This window comes from Etheostoma cragini, chromosome 4 (assembly GCF_013103735.1).
Source record: "Etheostoma cragini isolate CJK2018 chromosome 4, CSU_Ecrag_1.0, whole genome shotgun sequence".
NCBI lineage: Eukaryota > Metazoa > Chordata > Actinopteri > Perciformes > Percidae > Etheostoma > Etheostoma cragini.
The window spans coordinates 10,981,709-11,001,708 of NC_048410.1; the positions used below are offsets into that span (position 1 = coordinate 10,981,709).

Sequence of the window (20,000 nt, forward strand, 5' to 3'; positions counted from 1 at the left end):
TGTGTGTGTGTGTGTGTGTGTGTGTGTGTGTGTGTGTGGGGTTGTTATCCCTCTGGAGCCTCAAGTTGTGGGTTATGTCCTCCATTCTATTGAGCTCCCACACCCGCTCCTTCCATCACTGCAATATTGGAACCGCCAATTTACAGTGATACCCTAATTGGAGCTGTTGCAGGAAGTTACTCTGTGTGCTTCAGAACAGATTTTAACCGAGGATTCAAGGAGATATCTTGCTCAAGCTCTTGTTCCCATTTTGCTTTGATATAGAAAGCAAAATGGTAGACGGTATATATAATGACAAGAAATAATTTCCCTCCCATATTCACCTAATTAAACCTTGATGAGATACTGTTCTATTGCAGATAGTGAGCGAAATACTTCAACTTCTTCATGCTTATTAAGGAACTCTCTGTTTTGAAGGAACCTGAAGAAATGTTGTGCACAGTTTAAACAGATTTTCCCGATAAATACTTAATATCAATTAATTTATATATTTTTTATTTATGTGCTTCCTTTTTTTCTAATTGAGAATATTTGTCCAACTTCCTCCGCTTATGTAGCGCCTCGAATCCCCATGGAGAAGCGAATCTTCACCACCACCCACTCCGCCGGCTGTGTGTTCCTGGAAGTGGATGACAGGTCAGTACACACACAAACATGTGCACAATCAACTTAATTCATTTATCATGTATACTGTTTATTGATCCCCAGTGAGGAAATTACAATTGAACTACACACAGAACCTTTTCATGCACGGAGTGTGTTGACAAAGCTAATTTGATGGTCATAATCCACAGGGCTGTGCCGTTGCTAGGATACCTTCCCCAGGATCTGATTGGCACGTCGTTGCTGACTTGCATTCACCCAGACGACCGCCCCCTCATGCTGTCTGTGCACCGGAAAGGTAAGTGTTTGAGGACAAAGTTTGCAAATTCAAGTTACTAGTATATGGAGATGAGATTTTTTTTTACATTGAACATGCTAATTAATTAATAGTTTTAATTTACGGAAACAATAATTTATAAATTAACTGATAACACAAATACTTAGTTCGATCAATCAATATTTTTACGTCAATTAACATAAAATATAATTCCAGTGAAATGTTACCCTGTCAGTTCCTACAATGAATGCAAGAAGAAGCATTCAGGTAGAAGCTCCTCCTGAGCGTGTGTATCCAGTACCTCCTTCCCTCAACAGGGAGAAGAGGCGTTTACCGTGGTGGTTGGGAAATCGTAGCTAAAGCTCATCTCTTGCATCTCCTCCTTTTTTTGTGGTCAATTTTTATTTATTTTTTTGCGCGCCTTTTTTTTTAATTTATGTATTTTTTGTCTGATGTTTACATTTTAAAAGCCACAGACCACAGAGGCAGTTAGCAGAGGAGAGTTCACAAAGTGGGAAGTGATTTTCATTTCCTGATGAGTGACTCATAGCCGTGTGTTATCATTGTAATATATATATATATATAGATCCTTCTAGAGATCCACCTAAGGTTCCACACAGTGGATCAATGATAAAGTCTTCTACAACTTCACCCCTCTTGTTTTTCTTACTCAAACTCTTCGTGCCATGTGTAGTGTTGAAGTATGCTGGCCAGTCTCCGTTCGAGCACTCTCCGGTGCGTCTGCGCTGTAAGAATGGAGACCACATTACATTGGACACCAGCTGGTCCAGCTTCATCAACCCTTGGAGCCGCAAGGTGGCCTTCATCATTGGACGGCATAAAGTCAGGACGTGAGTGGCAACAGCACAAAATAAAACAATTTAAAGTGCTATATTCACTAATAAAGTCTCAATGCTTTCCATGTGCTCAGGTGGAGGATTTGGTATTTTTTCTGTCTTGTTATCTGCCTTTTTTTATGAGAAGATGCTGTAGCAGCACTGTTGTTGCAAAGAGACAAATTAAATGAAATGACATCACTGTGCTGTCTTCATTTGTCACCAGGAGTCCACTGAATGAGGATGTGTTTGCTGCTCCGACTACAAAGGATGTCCCAGTCACCCATGAGGAAATCAAAGAACTGCAAGCAAAGATTTATAAGCTTTTCCTGCAGGTCATTATTGAAGTGCAGTTCATTCAGATATTTATCATAATTTATCATTTGATAAAAAAGATAATAAAGAATTTGACAGCCATTTCTTCGGCCTAACTGTATAATTGATGTATTAATTAATAGATTGATAGTTTAATTGCACCCCTAGACCACACACATGTCCATAGATGTACATCCTTACTAACACACATACACACACACACACACACACACACACACCTCCTTACTTACTTATTTACTTACTTTCTCTATCAGAGTTTCTCCTTCACTTCTTTGTGTCTCTTCTCCACAGCCGGTCCATAACAATGGTTCCAGTGGTTACGGCAGTTTAGGAAGTAACGGCTCCCATGAGCACTACATCAGCGTGGCTTCTTCAAGTGACAGCAATGGTAACCTGTGGGAGGACTCACACCGGGAACCGGTGAGACATCACAGTGACATCACGAGCCAGTGGTAAAGCAGCTGCAAAGGTTCATTATGCTGATACATCATACGTGTGTTATTGCAGATGACTTTGCAGCAGATCTGTGCTGATGTTAATAGAGTCAAAAACTGGGGCCAGCAGGCTTATTCCAACCACAAAAATGATCCTTACAAACCGGCCACAGGTAATGCATTCCCAAGTACAAATACAAGAAAAAATAAACAAATATATAAAAAATAAAAAATTACCCTTTATTCCTCCAGCAGGTCTACCCCCTGCTGTCGCCAACCCTGAGGTCAGAGATCATGAAGAGGGCAGGAAGCAAACGCACATTCCCTCCTATCAGCAGATCAACTGTGTGGACAACATCATCAGGTGTGTGGTTGTTAAGTGTATTACGTGCAAAAGCACCTTATTCCTGTCACACTATTAATTGTGTGCGTTTTTGTGTTCTAGATATTTGGAGAGCTGTACAGGCCCAGCTCTTAAGCGGAAGAGTGACTCTTATTCCTTGGCGACCTCCTCTTCCTCATCTTCTACCTCTGAAGACAACAAGCCTGCTGAAGCCACTGACACAGCTCAGGCCAGCTCAGATGGTATAAAAACACTACATATAACACATCATTATTATCATTTTACGATGATTTTGTAATATTCCTTGCCCAATCAACATGAACAGTTCTACTTGTTTCTCCTCAAATTGCAGTGGTGTTGGACGGTGCGGCGTCCGTGGCCCCAACGGCAGCAGCAGTTGTTGGAGCGCCTCTGACAGACATCACAATGTCCACCAAGGCCATGAGTGTAGTCTCTGGCACCAGCCAGTGTTCATACAGTAGCACCATTGTCCATGTGCCACAGCCTGAATCAGGTACATAAACATAGCCTCTTACTCTTACATTTAAATACAATGCATATGGGAGTTCAATCTTTATTTAATAATACCTTGAATGACTCTCTTGTGTATGACTCTCTTGTGTTTGTTTTTTTTAGGGAGGTAAGGCCTGTAAAGTACTAAACATAGTTTTTCCTAAATTGTTCTCTCATAGAGGCTGCAGCTTTGGAGGACGCCCCGATGGGCAGTGAGCCTACTGATGCTGCTTCGACCCCTTTCTGTCCCGCCCCGAGCCCGGCCACAGAGGAACGGAGGTTCATAGGTCTCACCAAGGAGGTGCTGTCAGCTCACACCCAGAAGGAGGAGCAAGAGTTTGTGGATCGATTCCGCCATCGCATCCTCCAGAGCCCCTACAGCTCCTATCTGCAGCTAGACAACAGCTCTATGGCTCACTCCCATCACCCAGGTATGTTTTTTCTTATAAATGTGAATAACAGCATGCCTGGATTTAGTGACTGTATCATTACTACTGGCTACTACACTACAGGCAACTACCTACATCCAGTGAGCGCTGGTGGGTTAAACCGCTCTAGGAGAGGAAAGCCCAGACACAAGCGCCCTAAACCCCAGGGTTCCTCAGACAGCTACGCTTCCCCAGTTGGCCCTGCCTGCCGTGTTCCAAACTTCCCCTGGCCCTCCTCAGAGTCTTCCCAGCCCCAGATGGTGGCAAGCCTTCAGCCAGGTGGTTACAGGGCGCCCTACAGCCAAAAATCACCACTACAGGCGCCATTCATTCCAATGATGGCAACCCAGCCTGGCCCGGAGCAACCACCTAGACCACAACAGCTGCCTGAAGCAACCCCCATGATGCTGCAGTCTTCTGACCAAACGCAGCTCAGCTACAACTTCAACATCATGCAGTCTCCTCAGAGTCTGCCAGGCATGCAACCAATTCAGATGGAGCCCTTTCAGAATCTGCAAAATATCCAGAACTTTCACAACCTTCAACCGATGGCTCCAACGCAGAGCATCCATCCTTACATGACTCCAGTCATGGCTGTCATCCTGCCCAGCTACCCAACTCTTGATTACCGGTCCATTTACCCACCATCCGTTTACCCTCCGTCCACTCCTTCCATGCTGCCCCATGCACCCATCGCCAGGGCAGGCTTTGCATCTGACAGTATCCCCTTCCCCCAGCCTCAGTTCCAAGTCCAGCCTGTCCCCACCACTCAGACCAGCCTGGGCCCTCTGCTGTGCACACCCAGAGCCAGCTCCTCTGTCGGGGACGAGGAGGAGGCAGCCGGGCCTCAGGCTCTTTTTTCCAGCTCTCGCTCAAGTTCTCCGCTGCAGCTGAACTTGCTGCTGGAGGACCCAAGTGAAGGACAGAGCAGCATCGGGCACAACCATGCTAAGAGCCTCCATGAACAAAATGCCAATCAGGTCAGTTTGCCATTCATACCCAGTGTCTGTTGATATAGAGTACATACCTCTCCCAATTGTATTCACAGCATAAGTGGTTGACTAAATTCTGACTGTAAACCTTTGCCTTGATCAGGGTGATAACCCCAGAGAGTCTGGGAACCATGATGCCCAGTCTACATCCAGTGAACTGATTGACCTGCTTCTGCAGGAGGATGCCAGATCAGGGACAGGCTCCAATGCGTCAGGGTCTGGATCAGGGGAGTCTGGAGGCTCTCTGGGATCTGGATCTGGATCTGGCTCTAACGGAACCTCCACCTCACTCACTGGTGAGAGGGAAACACACATGCATACAATACACACATCAACAAACACCAAATTAATAAAAAATACATTTTATGGAACATTGCGGATGAATAAAACAATCAAATTTAATAGCTGAGGACAATGCCAGACAGGAGAACAAGAGTTTCACTTACTAGTAGGGTGAAGTGACTGATGCAGAGCATTCCCTGGCTTACAGGCAGCAGCAACAGCAGCAAATACTTTGCAAGTAATGATTCATCGGACACGTCACGCAATGCCCGTAAGAGCCAGGAGGCACCGGCAGAGCACCAGCACAGCTTCGACATTCAGGTGGAGAACCCACTGTGGAGCAGGATCAAGCACACGCCTGAGTGTGTCATGATGACGTACCAGATCCACACTAGGTACAGACCCACAACCACTCTTACCGTTTCTATTTTTACTCATGATGAGCAAAACCAAAATGCTTTTGCTGAGGCATCAAACGTTGAAATGTGGCCAGAAAAGCAACAGCAGAGCATCAATGTGATTTGCATTTGAATCACCATCATTTCGGAGAATTATTTATTTGAAAAGCAATACTCAAATTATATTCTATTTAGATTGTACTGATTATATTATGGCATTACCCTTTTTGCAATACACATTTCCTACAAAATTTATCTATTTCTGGTGGTGGTGGCTGAAGAGTGAAAGAGGCAGTGTGAAATGTGGCAGTTAAAATGCTCACTTCAAGCGCTGGCTGATACTCCGGGTCCCTCATATGAACTTCAAACTTAGACAAAAATTGACAAGGTAACTACTGTAAAGTGTGTTATTGTCAAAGCATTGTTTAACTTAAATAGTATTGTAATACAGTAGGTTGTGACATGCATGTTGTTACAAGGGTCAAAGCTCAAACCCAAAATGTCTAATAGGTTTAAAGATACAGTCACCATGTTGCGTGCCAGGAGAGGGCAGCACACACATACAGTATATATTTATAATTTTCATTTTATTAATTATTCTTATAGCACTAGCTTGATGAGCAGGAACAGCTAGATGTAATTGTATTTATACAAGAATTGTATATATTAAATGTAATACATTTCCAGGTGTTTTCATGACTGGAACACTAGTTTGGGAGTTCCAGGAAACTCGTGAAAGCTGTTACCGTAAAATGAATTTCTTACTTATCTTTTTTTCTGTGTCCTGTCAAACTCTTTTAAGCAGCTGGTTTTGGTTTACTATTCTTAAAACTTCTTCTAATTTGTATGTCCTTTCATGCTTGCGATCATTGGATGACATTCTGTGATACTGTGTGTTCTGGTTTTATGCTTATTTGTTGTATCTTTGTAGCTGATCTAATTCTTTTAAGTCATTAACCTGCTAGGGACTGCAGATGAAAATTAGCCTACATGGCTAAATCTGGCCCATGTTCATTTTGGACTCTGTGCTCATGTTGAATAATGTCCATTGTTCCTTTTTAAATAAAGAAATATAAACAGAACAATCTAAAATATATGGTGGCTTGACAGTTGTCTGATGACTCTGCTGCTCTATTCCCTTGATTTTACTCCTCAAACCTGGTATTAATATGGCTGTTGAGACAGGTGTCGTTCTAATCTAGACAGTCACTCTTCATCTAGTGAGGGTAGCTACTTAATGGAGAGGTGAAATTTAGCTTTACATGTGCCCGCTGCAGATTTGATTGTGTAATGACAGTGTCTAATCCTTGAATGTGAGACAATCTCACTTTTTGAAGGTATCATTTCCAGAAACATGTATTGTTTTTTACGTGTAAGATGACATTTAACCCTTGTTCCTTGCCTTGTATCTTGTCTTTTCTCTCCTCCAGGGACCATAATGAGGTGTTGGCAGAGGACAGGGAGAAGCTCCGGGTGCTGCAGTCCCTCCAACCCTGGTTCAGCGAGGAACAGAGAGCGGAGCTGTTTGAGGTCCATCCCTGGATCCAAGAGCAGACTATTCCAAATGGGATAGACACACAGGTGAGGTTCTCCGATCACACTCACCACTAACATATTAATCTTTCTGCTCACCTAAACAAATGTTTGATAATTCTTTTTGTAAAGAGAGACTGGTGAGCCTTCGTAGTCTTGCATTGCCAGCCCTATCTCCACAGCACAGTTGGAAAGAAAAACTCTTAAACAACTTAGCAGCACTAAGCTCCTGACGCTGCGAAGGTGGCGATTTAAAATAGTCTCTGAAAGGAACTTGTTTTGGTGGAACATTTGTACCTCACAAGGGAAAACACTGCATAGAAATTAAAATGAAGGTAACTGTTGACACAGCACTGCAGTGTGAGCTATTTAAAATGCTGAATACATGCTTAAACCTAATTTTCTCTTGTCCATTAATACAATGGACTGTATGGACTGGCTGGGTGTACTTTGTCCATAGCAATCCCGCAAATCTGTCCCAAAACGTTACAGTTAAAAAGTAAATGCCGTAAACATATGCCTGTCTAATTGGACGATCAAAATATTTTTCCATTGATTCCAACTACTTTGTGCCTAACAGGGTTGTGTGAGTTGCAACTCGGGACCAGAGGTCGCCCACTCCCCTCACCCTACTGCCCCCGATAGCTTGTCCTCTCTGGAGATCCCCCAGCAGGACTCCATCGAACCTGTGGCGGACACTTGAGAGACCTGGACCCCAAAACAACCAACCACCCAACTCACATTGAACCAGCCCTGCCAGAAACCTTAACAACTCCCACCATGTATCTCTTCTGACCAATCCGGAGGAGTAGGTCCCTATGCTTTAGTTTGACGTTTAACATGCTTGTTAAGGTATCGGAGGCGGGAGAAGGCTCTGAGGAACAGAGGAGGCAAAAGAGACAGGCATTTTCTCATTTTCTTTCAGCCGGCCTATTGTGACTGCCTTTATCTGACCATAAATATTATACCTCTCTTCTTGTCATGTTCATAGACCCCTTTAGGGGTTTAGTTTGTATTTAAGGCTGACCAGTAATTGGGACCATGAACCACTTGACTCTCACTATAAGAAGATGGCCCCTGAACATGCCTCTGAACATGAGCACTGTGTGCACTGCACACTCCCAGTCTGTCGTATTAGTGGGACTGGGTGACAAAGACAAAGATGGTGCTAGCCCAGTTTGAGTATCAGAACACACACACCAGACTCTTGTCTGCAGGTTGTACAGTAAGTCGACTACATCAACACCTTGAGCTGCATAGTAAATTAACCGTGGTTGATATATGGTAAATTTTTGGGATTAACATGAAGATAACGCATTAACTGCGCTCTGTTTATATTGTTTATAATCTTGTCTACTCTGGTCTAAGATGATTGTTATTAGAGTATATTCTCTTATTCTATTGGTTGGTTTTCTCTTGTCCACCTCTATGTACAAAATGTCATGTAGCAAGTCCTTTCTCCACTCAGTATCTTGGTTATCACCCTACAGTACCTGTAGCCGACCTTTTTAATTGTACAGACACAGCGTGGCCCCGAATGTCCTCTGATCTTGGGTTTACGGATGAATTTTGTCTTACACTGTGTGTAACAAAAGATAAGATTATTTTTTAAAGTTGACAGACATGACGCTTGCAACACATTGGCTGCGAAGCAATGCGCTGCAATGCGTTGCAAAGCACCAATTGGGCGCCTGGCGTTTTTTACACCAGTTGCGCATTTTATCCGGTTTCAAAGAGATCTTGCTTCTCTCCACTCGACAGAAGGAATTTTGTTTCATCATTGGTAAATGTATAACCTCATGAAGTGTCTTCATGACACAACTGTGTGGCCTGTTACAGTAATGGCTGCAGTCTCTCTCTCTTTCTCTGCCTAATTGCTTTCTGGTCTTGTTTAAAGTATCCGGCCACACTGTGGCGTTCCTGTGTTTGAGTACCACCTGGCTTAAAACATTTTCACCCAGGCAGTCTTTTTTTTGCCGCCGGTGTGAACAGACACCCATGGGTGCCGAAATGAAAAAAGCTCCGCTTTGTGGCGCTTCCGCGGCCAATGTGTACAGCTAATAGGCTAACATTCTAGATTTTTGCATTACATGGCTTAATTGCTGGAACTGAGGCTCAAACATATTTATTCTATTTGTGCTTTTCCTGTAAAGTAAAAGTAAATATTGTGCAAAAGGTCTGCGAATATGGCTCATTTGGGAACGAAAAGAAACAAAGAGACATCAGTCAATGTCATCAGTGAACTCAAACATGACGCTTGTCTTGCTTTGAACTTCCAAATGATGCAATGAAAAATAGTTTGGGAGCCACTAAGTTAATAGAGGCGTACATTTTACTTGCCACAGTAGGAAAAGTGCAGGTTAAATATCAAATAGTAAAATTATTGATGGCTGAATTGTATTTAGCATCAGTTTAAGGGTCCAGGACATTTATAAAACTGCGTAGAATCCTTACTGAAAGTGTATGTATGCCTAAAAGCCAAAAATGGCGTACACCAAAAAAACATCTGATTTATAAAACCATGCGTACACACAGCTGTGAGCAATATTCCCTTTAGAATGAGAGTGTACTTAGTGAGCGTATTTGAATCAGCCTCTTATCCCGCCCTGTACACGCCCATTTTTAACCATAAATGGTCAATGCAAAGCACCTTATAATGCTGAACATCAGCATGTTAATGACCCTGGCATGCAGTTGTTCTGTCATTACGCCAAATTATCTGGTGAATTGCTGCAAATTGAATTATAATTTCGGCCTGTTCTTGCACAGTGTAGGGAAACCTGCTCTATAGACTACCTTTATTAATAATACTGTCCAAAACGGCACTCTGGGACAGCTTTGATAAACAGTACCAGAACTATTCACTCAGTACAGGCGCAAATAACACAGCTGGATTTAATCTGTTTGGTAACGTGGATGTTATGGAGTGAAAAAAAGTTCATCTGGCATCAATACTCTTTTTTATTATTATTTTTTTTTTTTTTTTTTTTTCACAGTTACTTTCTGCATGGGTCAGAGTTTAAGTGAAGGACTGCACATTGGCCCTCATTTATCAACCTATTGTAGAAACCAGCGCAGATATTAGAGCAGAACTCCTGTTATGACAGACTTCACGTGTGATTCATGAAACCTTCGCATCACACCAAACGAAGCGTAAGAATGGTCACACATTGATAGATGCACTGGCTGGAAACAGTCATAAATGTCATTGATTTATTATCTTTATTCAGGAATTTTAACTGTCTGTCGTGTAACCCCAAAAATACAAATACAAAATCATTAAAATCATGAACTCAAGTATTATTATGAAACAAACAAATCAAACACAAACTGTTTATGTATAGTTTTTTTTATTTTACTTGTGTTTTTTTTCACGAGTCAGTCAGGCCACCGTGAACTATGAGCCTGGACCACCACCCCGACCCAGTCTCCTGACGGGCTGGAAAAAGCAGCCGAATTGAATCTGCAAGCAGTGTTGGACGGGCCCTCGCGTGTCGCGGTTACGGGCGGACGCCGCTCCTTGCAACCGTGCATTTGCGCGGCACTCAGACACTGTAAATAGTCACCAATGAACAGGGAACTCTGCTGAGTTGAATGGTACCCCCACACAAGAGTCTACGTCATTAATTCATTAGCTGTGAAAGGGGCCGAGCCCAGAGCACGTGGGTCGGGGCAAACCTTTACCAATGAAAAAGGAAGTCTCTGCTGAGTTTATTGATACCTCACATAGGACTCTACCTTAAATCGGTCACCCTTCGTGAGTGGGGGCGTGGCCTCTGCATAGGGGATGGGCCAAACATCACCAATGAAAAAGGAACTCAGAGTGATACGTCACACAAGACTTCCTTAAATGGTTCTCCAGTAATGAAAGGGGGCGTGGTTTAATCAAAGGGGGCAGGCCAATCCGTAAACAATGACATAGGAACTCTGCTGGCTTCAATGACACCGCACACAAGGCTCTACCTTAAAGGGTTCAAATATTAAGAAAGGGACCGTGGCCTGATTACATAGCCTACTTTAGTTAAAGTATAGGGGGCAGCTCAGTATCACATGTAGACCACACAATATAAGTGTCATGTAAATCGGATGATGTTTGTCATACAAGGCTCCTGTTGTTCTGTTGTTCCTGTTGGGCGCTATGACCAAAAGTAAATATTTGCCTGTAAATGTCCTCAAGCCTGGACAGTTGTCAATCCTGAGAAATTTGGGCCAAATTGGACAATGTACACTAAAGTTACAACAACTTCTTCGTTCATTGATAAATGATCAAAATAGCCATCACGCCCACACTGTTGGACGAAAAGTTTTTTTTTTTAATAGCTTTTCATCGTTAAGGTCTTTAGATGACACAGACCGAATTTGATGTCGATCTAGTGAAATCTCTAGGAGTTTTTTTGTATAATTATAGCAACTTGACTTTTAAGGTTACTTCCTGTTGTCACTAGGGGGTGATATTACTTTGAGTAAATATCTGTCTCTATAGCTCCTCAGGGTTGGACACCTATGAACCCTGAAAAGTTTCATGCCAATTGGACAATGTACACTCAAGTTACACCTGCTTCCTGTTTTGATTGTGAAACGCACATGAGAGCCGCGCCACCACAGCCATGCCCAAAGACATGAGTTTTTCTTTTACATTTTTTTTCTTCTTTTAATACATTTTAATATCTAAGGTCTTAAGATGGCACAGACCAAATTTGAAGTTGATTGGATGAATTCTCTAGGAGGAGTTAACTTGTTAAAGTAAGACGTGGAAATGGCCAAAATCACACAATTTTTGAACTTTCAATTCAAAATGGCGGACTTCTTGTTGGGTTCAGGGTATGGCTCCAATAGGGTTTTTTGTACGTCCTGACATGCGTCATGTGTGTACAAAATTTCGTGAGTCCACGTTAAACGTACTGCAGGGGTTCAATTTTTTTGACTTTGCCAGCGAGCCATTTTCTTTGCGCACATTCCCGAAACCCTTACAGTACATTTTCACCAGGCTTAATGCAACCTGCGAATATGGTGAGATTTTGAGTATCTTAAGCCCCTCAAAAAGGCGATTCACTTTCCGGAAGAAAGAAGGAATAATACTTCCTTCAGTTTCAGTGGGCTTTAAAATATGTCGGTCAATAGCAGGATTAAATTGTTCACTTGTGGCCATTAATGACACTTTAAATGACAGCCAAAAACCTGAAGAATTAAAAAAAAAGTTGTGCGTTGTCATGTTTCCTGTTTTAAATATCACTGCCAAACATAACACTATACCTTTTTTAAAGTAAGGAATAATGTCCTGTCTCCTTCATATAGCCCCCAGTTGGGGCTGTGCTGGACACTGGTCTCTGGCATCGGGTCATCTGGCTCCATCAAGACATTTATGGCACCCTGTTTTCCTGCATGATATTGTGCAGAACCCCACAGGCTAAAACAATGTTGCAGACTTTTTCTGGCGTATATAGTAGGTGTACTCAACGTACGTCAGTCCTACACCTGTTATGGGTCGTACTCACATTTAAGAAATGATGGCCATTCTCCCTTCAAGTTTTTTTTTTTTAATAAATAACAACCTTTGCGTGGGAAGTGGTGTACACACAGTTTCAGCTCTGTTTTGTGCGTTCTACACATTTATAAATGAGACCCCAGGTATTGTGCATAACAGTGAGCCAGCTGTTACACTGCCATGGCTTATTGGGACACTTGAATAGAGCCGAGCCATTGTCTTTTCCTAGCCTTTAACCAAACATTTATTTTGTCTACATTCAAACAAAAAGACATCATCTCTTCGAACCAATCACAAACGACAGACTTCATTCAAAAATCTGCCTCAAACATTGAATTTTAATAACTGTAAAAAGGAACATTCCACAAAAAAAAATACAGTCTGAACATCAACATATTTTTGCATACACAGCTTCATTGGTTAGTTAGCATACAGTTAATCATATAGCCTACAGGAAGCAGTACACACTGATAGTAGCGTTTTAGTGGTGCGTAAAACAAAGTGAAAAAAAAAAAAAAATTAAACTTGAGGAATACTGATCGAAGCTCTAATAACTGATCATTCAAAATTCACTTAAGCACAACTTTATTCAATTTATGACCTCACTGCGCCTTCATTTAACAGTCAAGGGTAGGATTAGACTCCCCTCTCTGTGACGGTATTGTACCGTACACTGTGGTCCAAGTCAAGTCTTTTTATTTTGATCAAGTAAAAATAAAGAAAACGGTTCTTCTTTTGTCTCCAATACTGACTATAATTTGCAGAGATATTCATGGTACCTGAAGAATCAACCTTGCTGACTTTCCCTCTAGTTCAATCAGCAAGCCTATGTTCTCAATTATTCTGAAATATCATAACATATCCTCATTGAATAGCAAAAACTTTGGTCTAGATCATGGCTCCCAAGCACCAACTTCCGGGCCTGAAAAGTGAAGCCAATGTGGAAGTGCCTGAAACGTGCATTATGTCAGGGAGGCCTCAAGTTCATCAAGTAGAACGTGCACCCCATGTAGGCTGAGTTCCCTTAAAGCGGCCCGGGTTCAAATCTGACCTGCGGCCCTTTCCTGGGAAGGTTACCGTTTGTAGGTTTGAGTGAAATGTCTCAACAATTATACGATGCATTGTCATTGAATTCAAGACATATACACATCTCCCTTCTGAATTGTAATAAAGTGTCATCCCTTAATCTAGCGCCCTTATCAAATCAATCTTTTAAATCATCAAATATTTGAATGTATTACCGTCAATATCTACTAAATATAAAGTTCCGGAACTTTATATTTCGTGCTAATTTGCAAATGTTACAAAAAACACAGTGGGAACATTACCGTTTAACAATCTGCATGGTTAAATAGTCATTGTAAGCATGTTAGCGTGCTACAGTTTAGCTTGAGTGCTAAATACAGCCGCGCACACAATGACCACATGAAAAGAATGAACTTTTGAACTTCATTTTTACTCAAATTTGTTTTGTCTTTGTTCCCGGGGCATTCATTGGTCTGTTTAATGTGTGTTTGCAGTGGCAGATTAAGCTAGTACATCTAACGTGAAGAGACTGCAAGACCGACTAAAACTATTTCAGTCTGTGCACGTGTAACTGCATAAGTGTTTACATTTGTTATTGGATGTGTGTGTGTATGATGCCACCTAAGCTCCAACACCTTGGAAATCATTATTATTATTTACTTATTTTAACATGTAATGACATTTCCTGGCTGTAAGGAATGCTGAACACATTTCCAGGGCAGCGAGGAATAATTAAGCATTAGGTGATATATCTGCTAAGTGATGAGAAGCAGAGGGGGAGGGAAAGCCTGTTTTCATTTTGCCTCGTCAAAAAAGTGCAACGCAAGAAGCAGCTGTGGACCTCAGACTCAACATATTTGCGGCAAAATGAGATCCAGAGAAAAAGTCATGCTGTGATTTACTTTTCCTGGCAGTGAAACAAAGAAAAGCAAGGCGAGGAAGAGTGAAGGAAGGACAGAGCAGGATGGAACAGAGGAGAAGAGCCAAGGGAGAGGAAGGGGACTGTGGGAGGTTTTGGGAGGTTTTGGGAGGTTTTGGGAGGTTTTGGGAGGTTTTTCTTCACAAAATGAAGCCAGAAAAGACCTTGATCCCCAACACAAATTCAACGTGCATACACAGCTGCTCATCTGCAGATTACATGAAAACAACATGTTCATTAACATTAAAAGTCCAGGGTCCTATTATTTAGTTTACAGATGGGAACACACAGTATGTGTTTGTGTTTAGAAGAAGGGAGGGGTGACCTATATTTCTTCAACTCTTTGTATATCTCCATTTATTTAAAAAAAAAAACTCATTTGTCTCTGTCTCCGTCTGTCCTGAGCAAATGTCCTGATCTTGACCATAAACCCCTGAAAACAGTTCTCTTTCTTTATTAGGAACTGCAAAAACAAAGTGAAAAAAGCGATAGAAAGAAGTGAGTGAAAGCAGTGTGAGGAAAATGAACAAACCTAAGCATGTGGGATCATCAAAGTGGGGAAACAGAAAGAGTCTGGACAGAAGGAAGAGTGAAACTTCTTCAGAATGTCAGGATAGAGCCAAAGTCAACAGGACAGCAGACAGTCAGAGAGGGCAAAACAGGAGCAGATAAGAAGATAAAATACTACAGTGGGCTTCTAATGTCTGAGTGCACAAAAGAAAGAACTCTGCAAACTCATTCCTGCACTGAAAAAATCATGTATGCATCTTGTTTTTAACCGGTAGCATTTCCATGATGCAAAACTCAGGGAGTGAAGGATTCATTGGGTGGGTAGAGCTGGACTTTAGTCCTAAGACTGTATGCGAGAGATTCCATCGAAATGAGATCAAACTTGGCACACTCTTTCACACAACACACACACACACACACACACACACACACACACAGACGGACTTGACCACAGGCGTGTTTAACCTCTCAACAATTTTCCCACATTGATACATCTGGAATTATCGGCTATTGCTTTAGTGATCTACTGGAAACACACGCATGAAAAAACTCTCTCATTCTACAAAACTTTGAGATAGGCAACTGACACCGCCAACGTGCCAATCCCTCTCTTCTTCTCTCTTTTCTTTCCCTCTTTCTAACATGCACTTAGTGAAATGATTTTTCTGGCAGGTTAAAGAAGTGAGAAAATGTAAAAGTAAAAGCTAAGCATTCCAGAGAGGAGAAACGGAGAGGAACAAGCTAAGAAAAAACGTGGATAATACACTAAAGACAACCCCAAGAAAGAAAACAAGAAAAGAAATGGTAGCAGCACGATGATGAAATAGTGGATAGCGGTGGGTGACAAGAAGGTGCGATGAGAGTGAAGTCTGGAGAACTAGGCTGTGAGGGAGTGTGTGTAGTTACAGGGGTTTGGTTTGGCGTCTGACAAGCTGACAGTGCGAGAAAGAAATCTCCAATGAAACAAACAGAAAAGTTCCAAAATAAGAGCTTCTCTCTCTAAAGTTACTTCGCTCTTTGGAGAGTCTGAGGCAGAAACAAAACCGAAATGTTAGTAATGAGGACCAAACAATAAGGCACAAATGTGTGTGGTTTTTAATCCTAATTGTACAAATACACTAGATCATAAAACATCCTCTTTGCTTAGGCACTCACACTGACTCACTAATGGGAAAGCACAATGTGTGTGTGTATGTGTGTGTGTTACCCCTGTCTTCACTAGGCAGTGCTTTGGCTGGCAGGGTGGTCTGAATCACTGGTGCTTCCACTGTGACCTGAAACTCTCTTCTCTCATGCAGACCACAGTAATGGTGGTGGAGGTGGCAGGAATACATCCCCTTGTCTGTGGGCTGTGTGTTGAATGTAGACAGACAAACACACACATTCATTAAACTGCCCGTACCTTCGTGAGAGAGAATCTGTGATAAAAGTGTAAACACCAGACAACAAATTATAAGATGAAGTTTAAAAACACGAATGGATTTATACTAACGCAAGAGCGCAACTAAATCTTTAATAAAGGTTATTAAAGGTTTCTGATGCTGTTAAAGATTTGTTTACATCAAACCCTTGAACATCCAACCCTTAGGGTTAGTCCGCCTAAATTACTTTGTAAAATAAACTGAAAATATTCAACTGTTTGATGGTTATTAAGTGGCTAAGTTTTTAGGAGTACTAACATTGACTTCCAAACAGCTTTGAAGGTAGGGGGAACGCCATATTTTAAGGGTTTCAGTTGTATTGTCAAAAGAAGAAAACGGCACATAGATTCTTAAAATGTAACTGTAAACTTGTATAAACTTGCTACTACTATAAAAGGCACACAGGGGACAGGAAGTCCTTTTGGACAGTTACTGTTGTAACTATTGGGAAAAAAAGCCTCAAGTTTCTGGGACTGCCAAACTAATTTTCCAAACATAGAGATAAAGTTTTCATTTCCAGAGCTGCATTACTAATGAAAGTTCCATGTGTTCTAGAAACACTGTTTACATGTACACACACAGTGAGGGTGACTTTGATGGGACCTGTATCCCTTGTTTTTTACTATGTGTACTGAAACTATTAGGGTTTTCTGTTGCTCTCCTTACACACACACACACACACACACACACACACAACCAAACACTGTATTGATTGATGCCAAGGGAGTGAGTGCATTTCAGGCACACCTGCAGATCAGATATGGAAAGTGAAAAGTCTCCCTCTGAGAAGGCTTGATTGCTGATGTTCATCTTCCTCTGTAGGAACAGCGGTCCATAGCTACGCTGCTCCCCAGAGGCGTACAGGTCCACCAGACGGTCAGCGCGGTCGTGGTGGACTCCTGGGGACTGACGGTCCCAGTGGACCACCTGGAAGCCACCAAGGTAGGGGAAGAGTTACATTTTTTTAGTAAATATCACAAAATCCCTCTAATTTAAAAGTAGATCTAGACTGACACTCACTGTTTGAAGAAAACCTGCAAATAAGCTCATGCACTCCACACACCTGCTGGTCCTCCTCCTCGTTGCTCCAGTCTGTCCACACGCTACGCCGATTGATGCACGGCAACACCACGGTACTACCAAGCAACACCACATACACTGCCTTTTGTCCATCCCAGAAGCGCTGCTCTTTGCGACCTTTGTGTGCAAAAAAGACATACCAAGTCAACTTTGACGTTGCTATGCATCGAAGAGGCTGATAGTCGGTACTGTGTGAGAGGCTACGTACGCGATTTAGTGACATTGAGCTGCACTCTGACCATCTCGTACAGGTGGCAGTAGAGATGGTGGAGGTTGCAAGAGTACAGACCTCTGTCGTTCATCGTCACGTCTGTGATCACATGCAGAAACATGTGTATAATGTGGGGTAAAGTCATTCGTATCTGTTTGCTTAAAAGGATACAAAAATGACAACACTTTGTTGTTCATGAGTTATAAATCATCTTCACATTACTTCCTTTTTTTTCATTCAATTGTTGGCAGACGTACAACAAGTACAGATGTTAAGATAATAAATACCTAAATTCAAAACCACTGCTGCTTTGGAGTCAACTCTCACTTGTGTTGTTGTGCGGAGATTTTGAATTTCCCCAAAGCCCTTTACAGAACAGAAGAATTTTCACATACACCACCCCCCCCCCCCCCCCCCCCCCATCCCCTACTAGCAAAGAGAGAGAGCAGGACAAGAGGGGTTGTTTAGTTGAATATGTTAATCTAGTCTGCCTGACTTATTTCTGTGACTCACTTTAGCGGACTAATATTTTTCCAACTTAGAATCTATGGCCCCGACCATGGCTCTGAAATATCAGTAGCCTAACTGGGTCGTGTATTTCTAAATCCATGGGGCTGTCCATGCTGCTGAAGTAGGAGATGGATTTGCAATTGTGACTTTTTCTTTGAGTCCTGCCCTGCTGTCAGTTTCGTAAGGGATGTATAATATTCTCCAAACTATATAGCCCAAAAAAATACAGAACCAATTTGTTCGCGGGGCTGTGTTTAGTTGCAGGTGAATGATCAATTAACCAGATGGCCTACTGAGTACAAGTATTCAAAGCAATAAGCAATTTGGTCCTCTTAAAGAGATCAGTTCTGAAAATTACCTAAAAGCAGAGCTTGAATGAATCAGACATACAAAGTAACGTCAGTCATGACTAGACCAATTCACCAACAGCTACAGACATGATGAAAGTGTGACCTTTGATGACCAGGGAGAAGTTTCCATCACTGAAGGCTGTTGGGCTGAGTCCAACTCTGCCCAGGTTGTAGGAGTTGTAGATCCTCTGGTCCCCTGCAGAGAACATGTCCAGCACCCTCTCCATGGTGTAGTCTGGACGGGCCCGGTACATGTCCCAGTGGACCACCCTCTGCCTGTCCCTCACCCTGTCCCTTGTCCACACCATGCGTCCGCTCACACACTGCAGCACCACCCTTGACCCGGCGGGGGCGCTCACGTTATAGCCTGCCACCACCACACTGCTGCTGCTGCTGTCAGACTGACCTGACACTAGAGGACAGAGAGGGTGTAGAGTTTACTCCCTGAGACAAAGAGCATTTACTAAATCCCTGAATTAAAATGCATAGCTATAAATCATAACTGTACATGTACAAACACTGAGAGAAACACACCTGCAGTGAAGAGATAGGCCACGGGGACTGAAATAAAAAAAAACAGTAGGGAAAGTGAAACAGGATAATCACTTAAACAGACCCTGTCAGACTGTTACACTCCTACATGTTGGAAGACTCCCTAAATTCAGATTGAACTGCAGCGGAAAATGATTAAAAGGTCAGCAAATGAGATCAGACAAACCAAAAATAAAAACTTAACATGCCTAATTGAAAACAATAGTGGAAAATCTTCACTGTTGATGCTACTATTCATAAAGTGCAGTTAAGCTAATGACTGGCCTACACTCATGATGCTTTGGACACTGAGTCAGTAAAACTCATCTGTCAGGAATGTGTGTGTATGTGTGTGTGTGTGTGTGTGTGTGTGTGTGTGTGTGTGTGTGTGTGTGAGAGAGAGAGAAAGAGTGTGAAGCTTGAGGTAGACCGGAGGAAAGCATAAGGTCTGGCTTTATTATGAGTCTGAAATGTTCAGATAAATAGGTTCTATCTCTAAAGTTCAGCAAATTAACTGACACGTTTTCTAACACTTTAAATCTGTATTTTCAAAGTCTTAAAATATGAAGCCTAATCTAATCAAAGAACAAAAGGAAATAAGAACAAAAAAATGTAATTTAATATAAACCTTACCAATACTGGTGCAGATGTTTGGCTTTAAGAGGCTACTGTTTTAAAACTATGGTAGGTTATGTATGCATTCTCTGCACGCAGCCTACTTACTGTGGATTAAGAGGAGAGCCTGAAAAATGATGTCCACCCTCTCTGACTTCATGTTGGTATGGTGAAGGTACGGACGGGGACTTGTCAAGTCTCTGCACCTGGCAGATGGTCCCGAGGGTAAGAAAACCAGAATTATATATCCTCTGCAACAGCAACAGCAGGACTTGATTCGGTGAAATTTCAGAGTGTGAGTGCGGCAGCGCCGCGTTAGGGCTTCAGCACAGAACCAAAACAGGACCGAAGTGAACTAATCCCACCC

At 42.2% G+C, this 20,000-nt stretch overlaps 2 protein-coding genes across 2 annotated transcripts in view; one reads left to right on the top strand and one right to left on the bottom strand.

The window, feature by feature from the left end:
- per3 (period circadian clock 3) overlaps positions 1–8,396 on the top strand; it is a 16,377-nt gene extending 7,981 nt beyond the window's left edge. The window contains 15 exon segments of the mRNA XM_034869365.1: positions 558–636; positions 795–901; positions 1,575–1,731; positions 1,943–2,051; positions 2,344–2,472; positions 2,560–2,659; positions 2,739–2,850; positions 2,932–3,071; positions 3,182–3,343; positions 3,522–3,773; positions 3,855–4,750; positions 4,866–5,058; positions 5,253–5,439; positions 6,873–7,023; positions 7,556–8,396. Coding sequence (XP_034725256.1) covers positions 558–636; positions 795–901; positions 1,575–1,731; positions 1,943–2,051; positions 2,344–2,472; positions 2,560–2,659; positions 2,739–2,850; positions 2,932–3,071; positions 3,182–3,343; positions 3,522–3,773; positions 3,855–4,750; positions 4,866–5,058; positions 5,253–5,439; positions 6,873–7,023; positions 7,556–7,678 — 2,897 coding nt within the window. The 3' untranslated portion in view covers positions 7,679–8,396.
- A 7,670-nt stretch (positions 8,397–16,066) lies between these two features.
- Positions 16,067–20,000, bottom strand: part of LOC117943405 (matrix remodeling-associated protein 8-like) — a 3,945-nt gene continuing 11 nt past the window's right edge. The window contains exons 1-7 of the mRNA XM_034869511.1: positions 19,742–20,000; positions 19,022–19,048; positions 18,591–18,899; positions 17,625–17,726; positions 17,400–17,533; positions 17,084–17,263; positions 16,067–16,264 (exon numbers count right to left, since the gene is read on the bottom strand). The exon at positions 19,742–20,000 is cut by the window's right edge and continues 11 nt beyond it. Of these exons, the coding sequence (XP_034725402.1) occupies positions 16,067–16,264; positions 17,084–17,263; positions 17,400–17,533; positions 17,625–17,726; positions 18,591–18,899; positions 19,022–19,048; positions 19,742–19,793 (1,002 nt within the window). The 5' untranslated portion in view covers positions 19,794–20,000. The remainder of the gene's footprint in view (positions 16,265–17,083; positions 17,264–17,399; positions 17,534–17,624; positions 17,727–18,590; positions 18,900–19,021; positions 19,049–19,741) is intronic.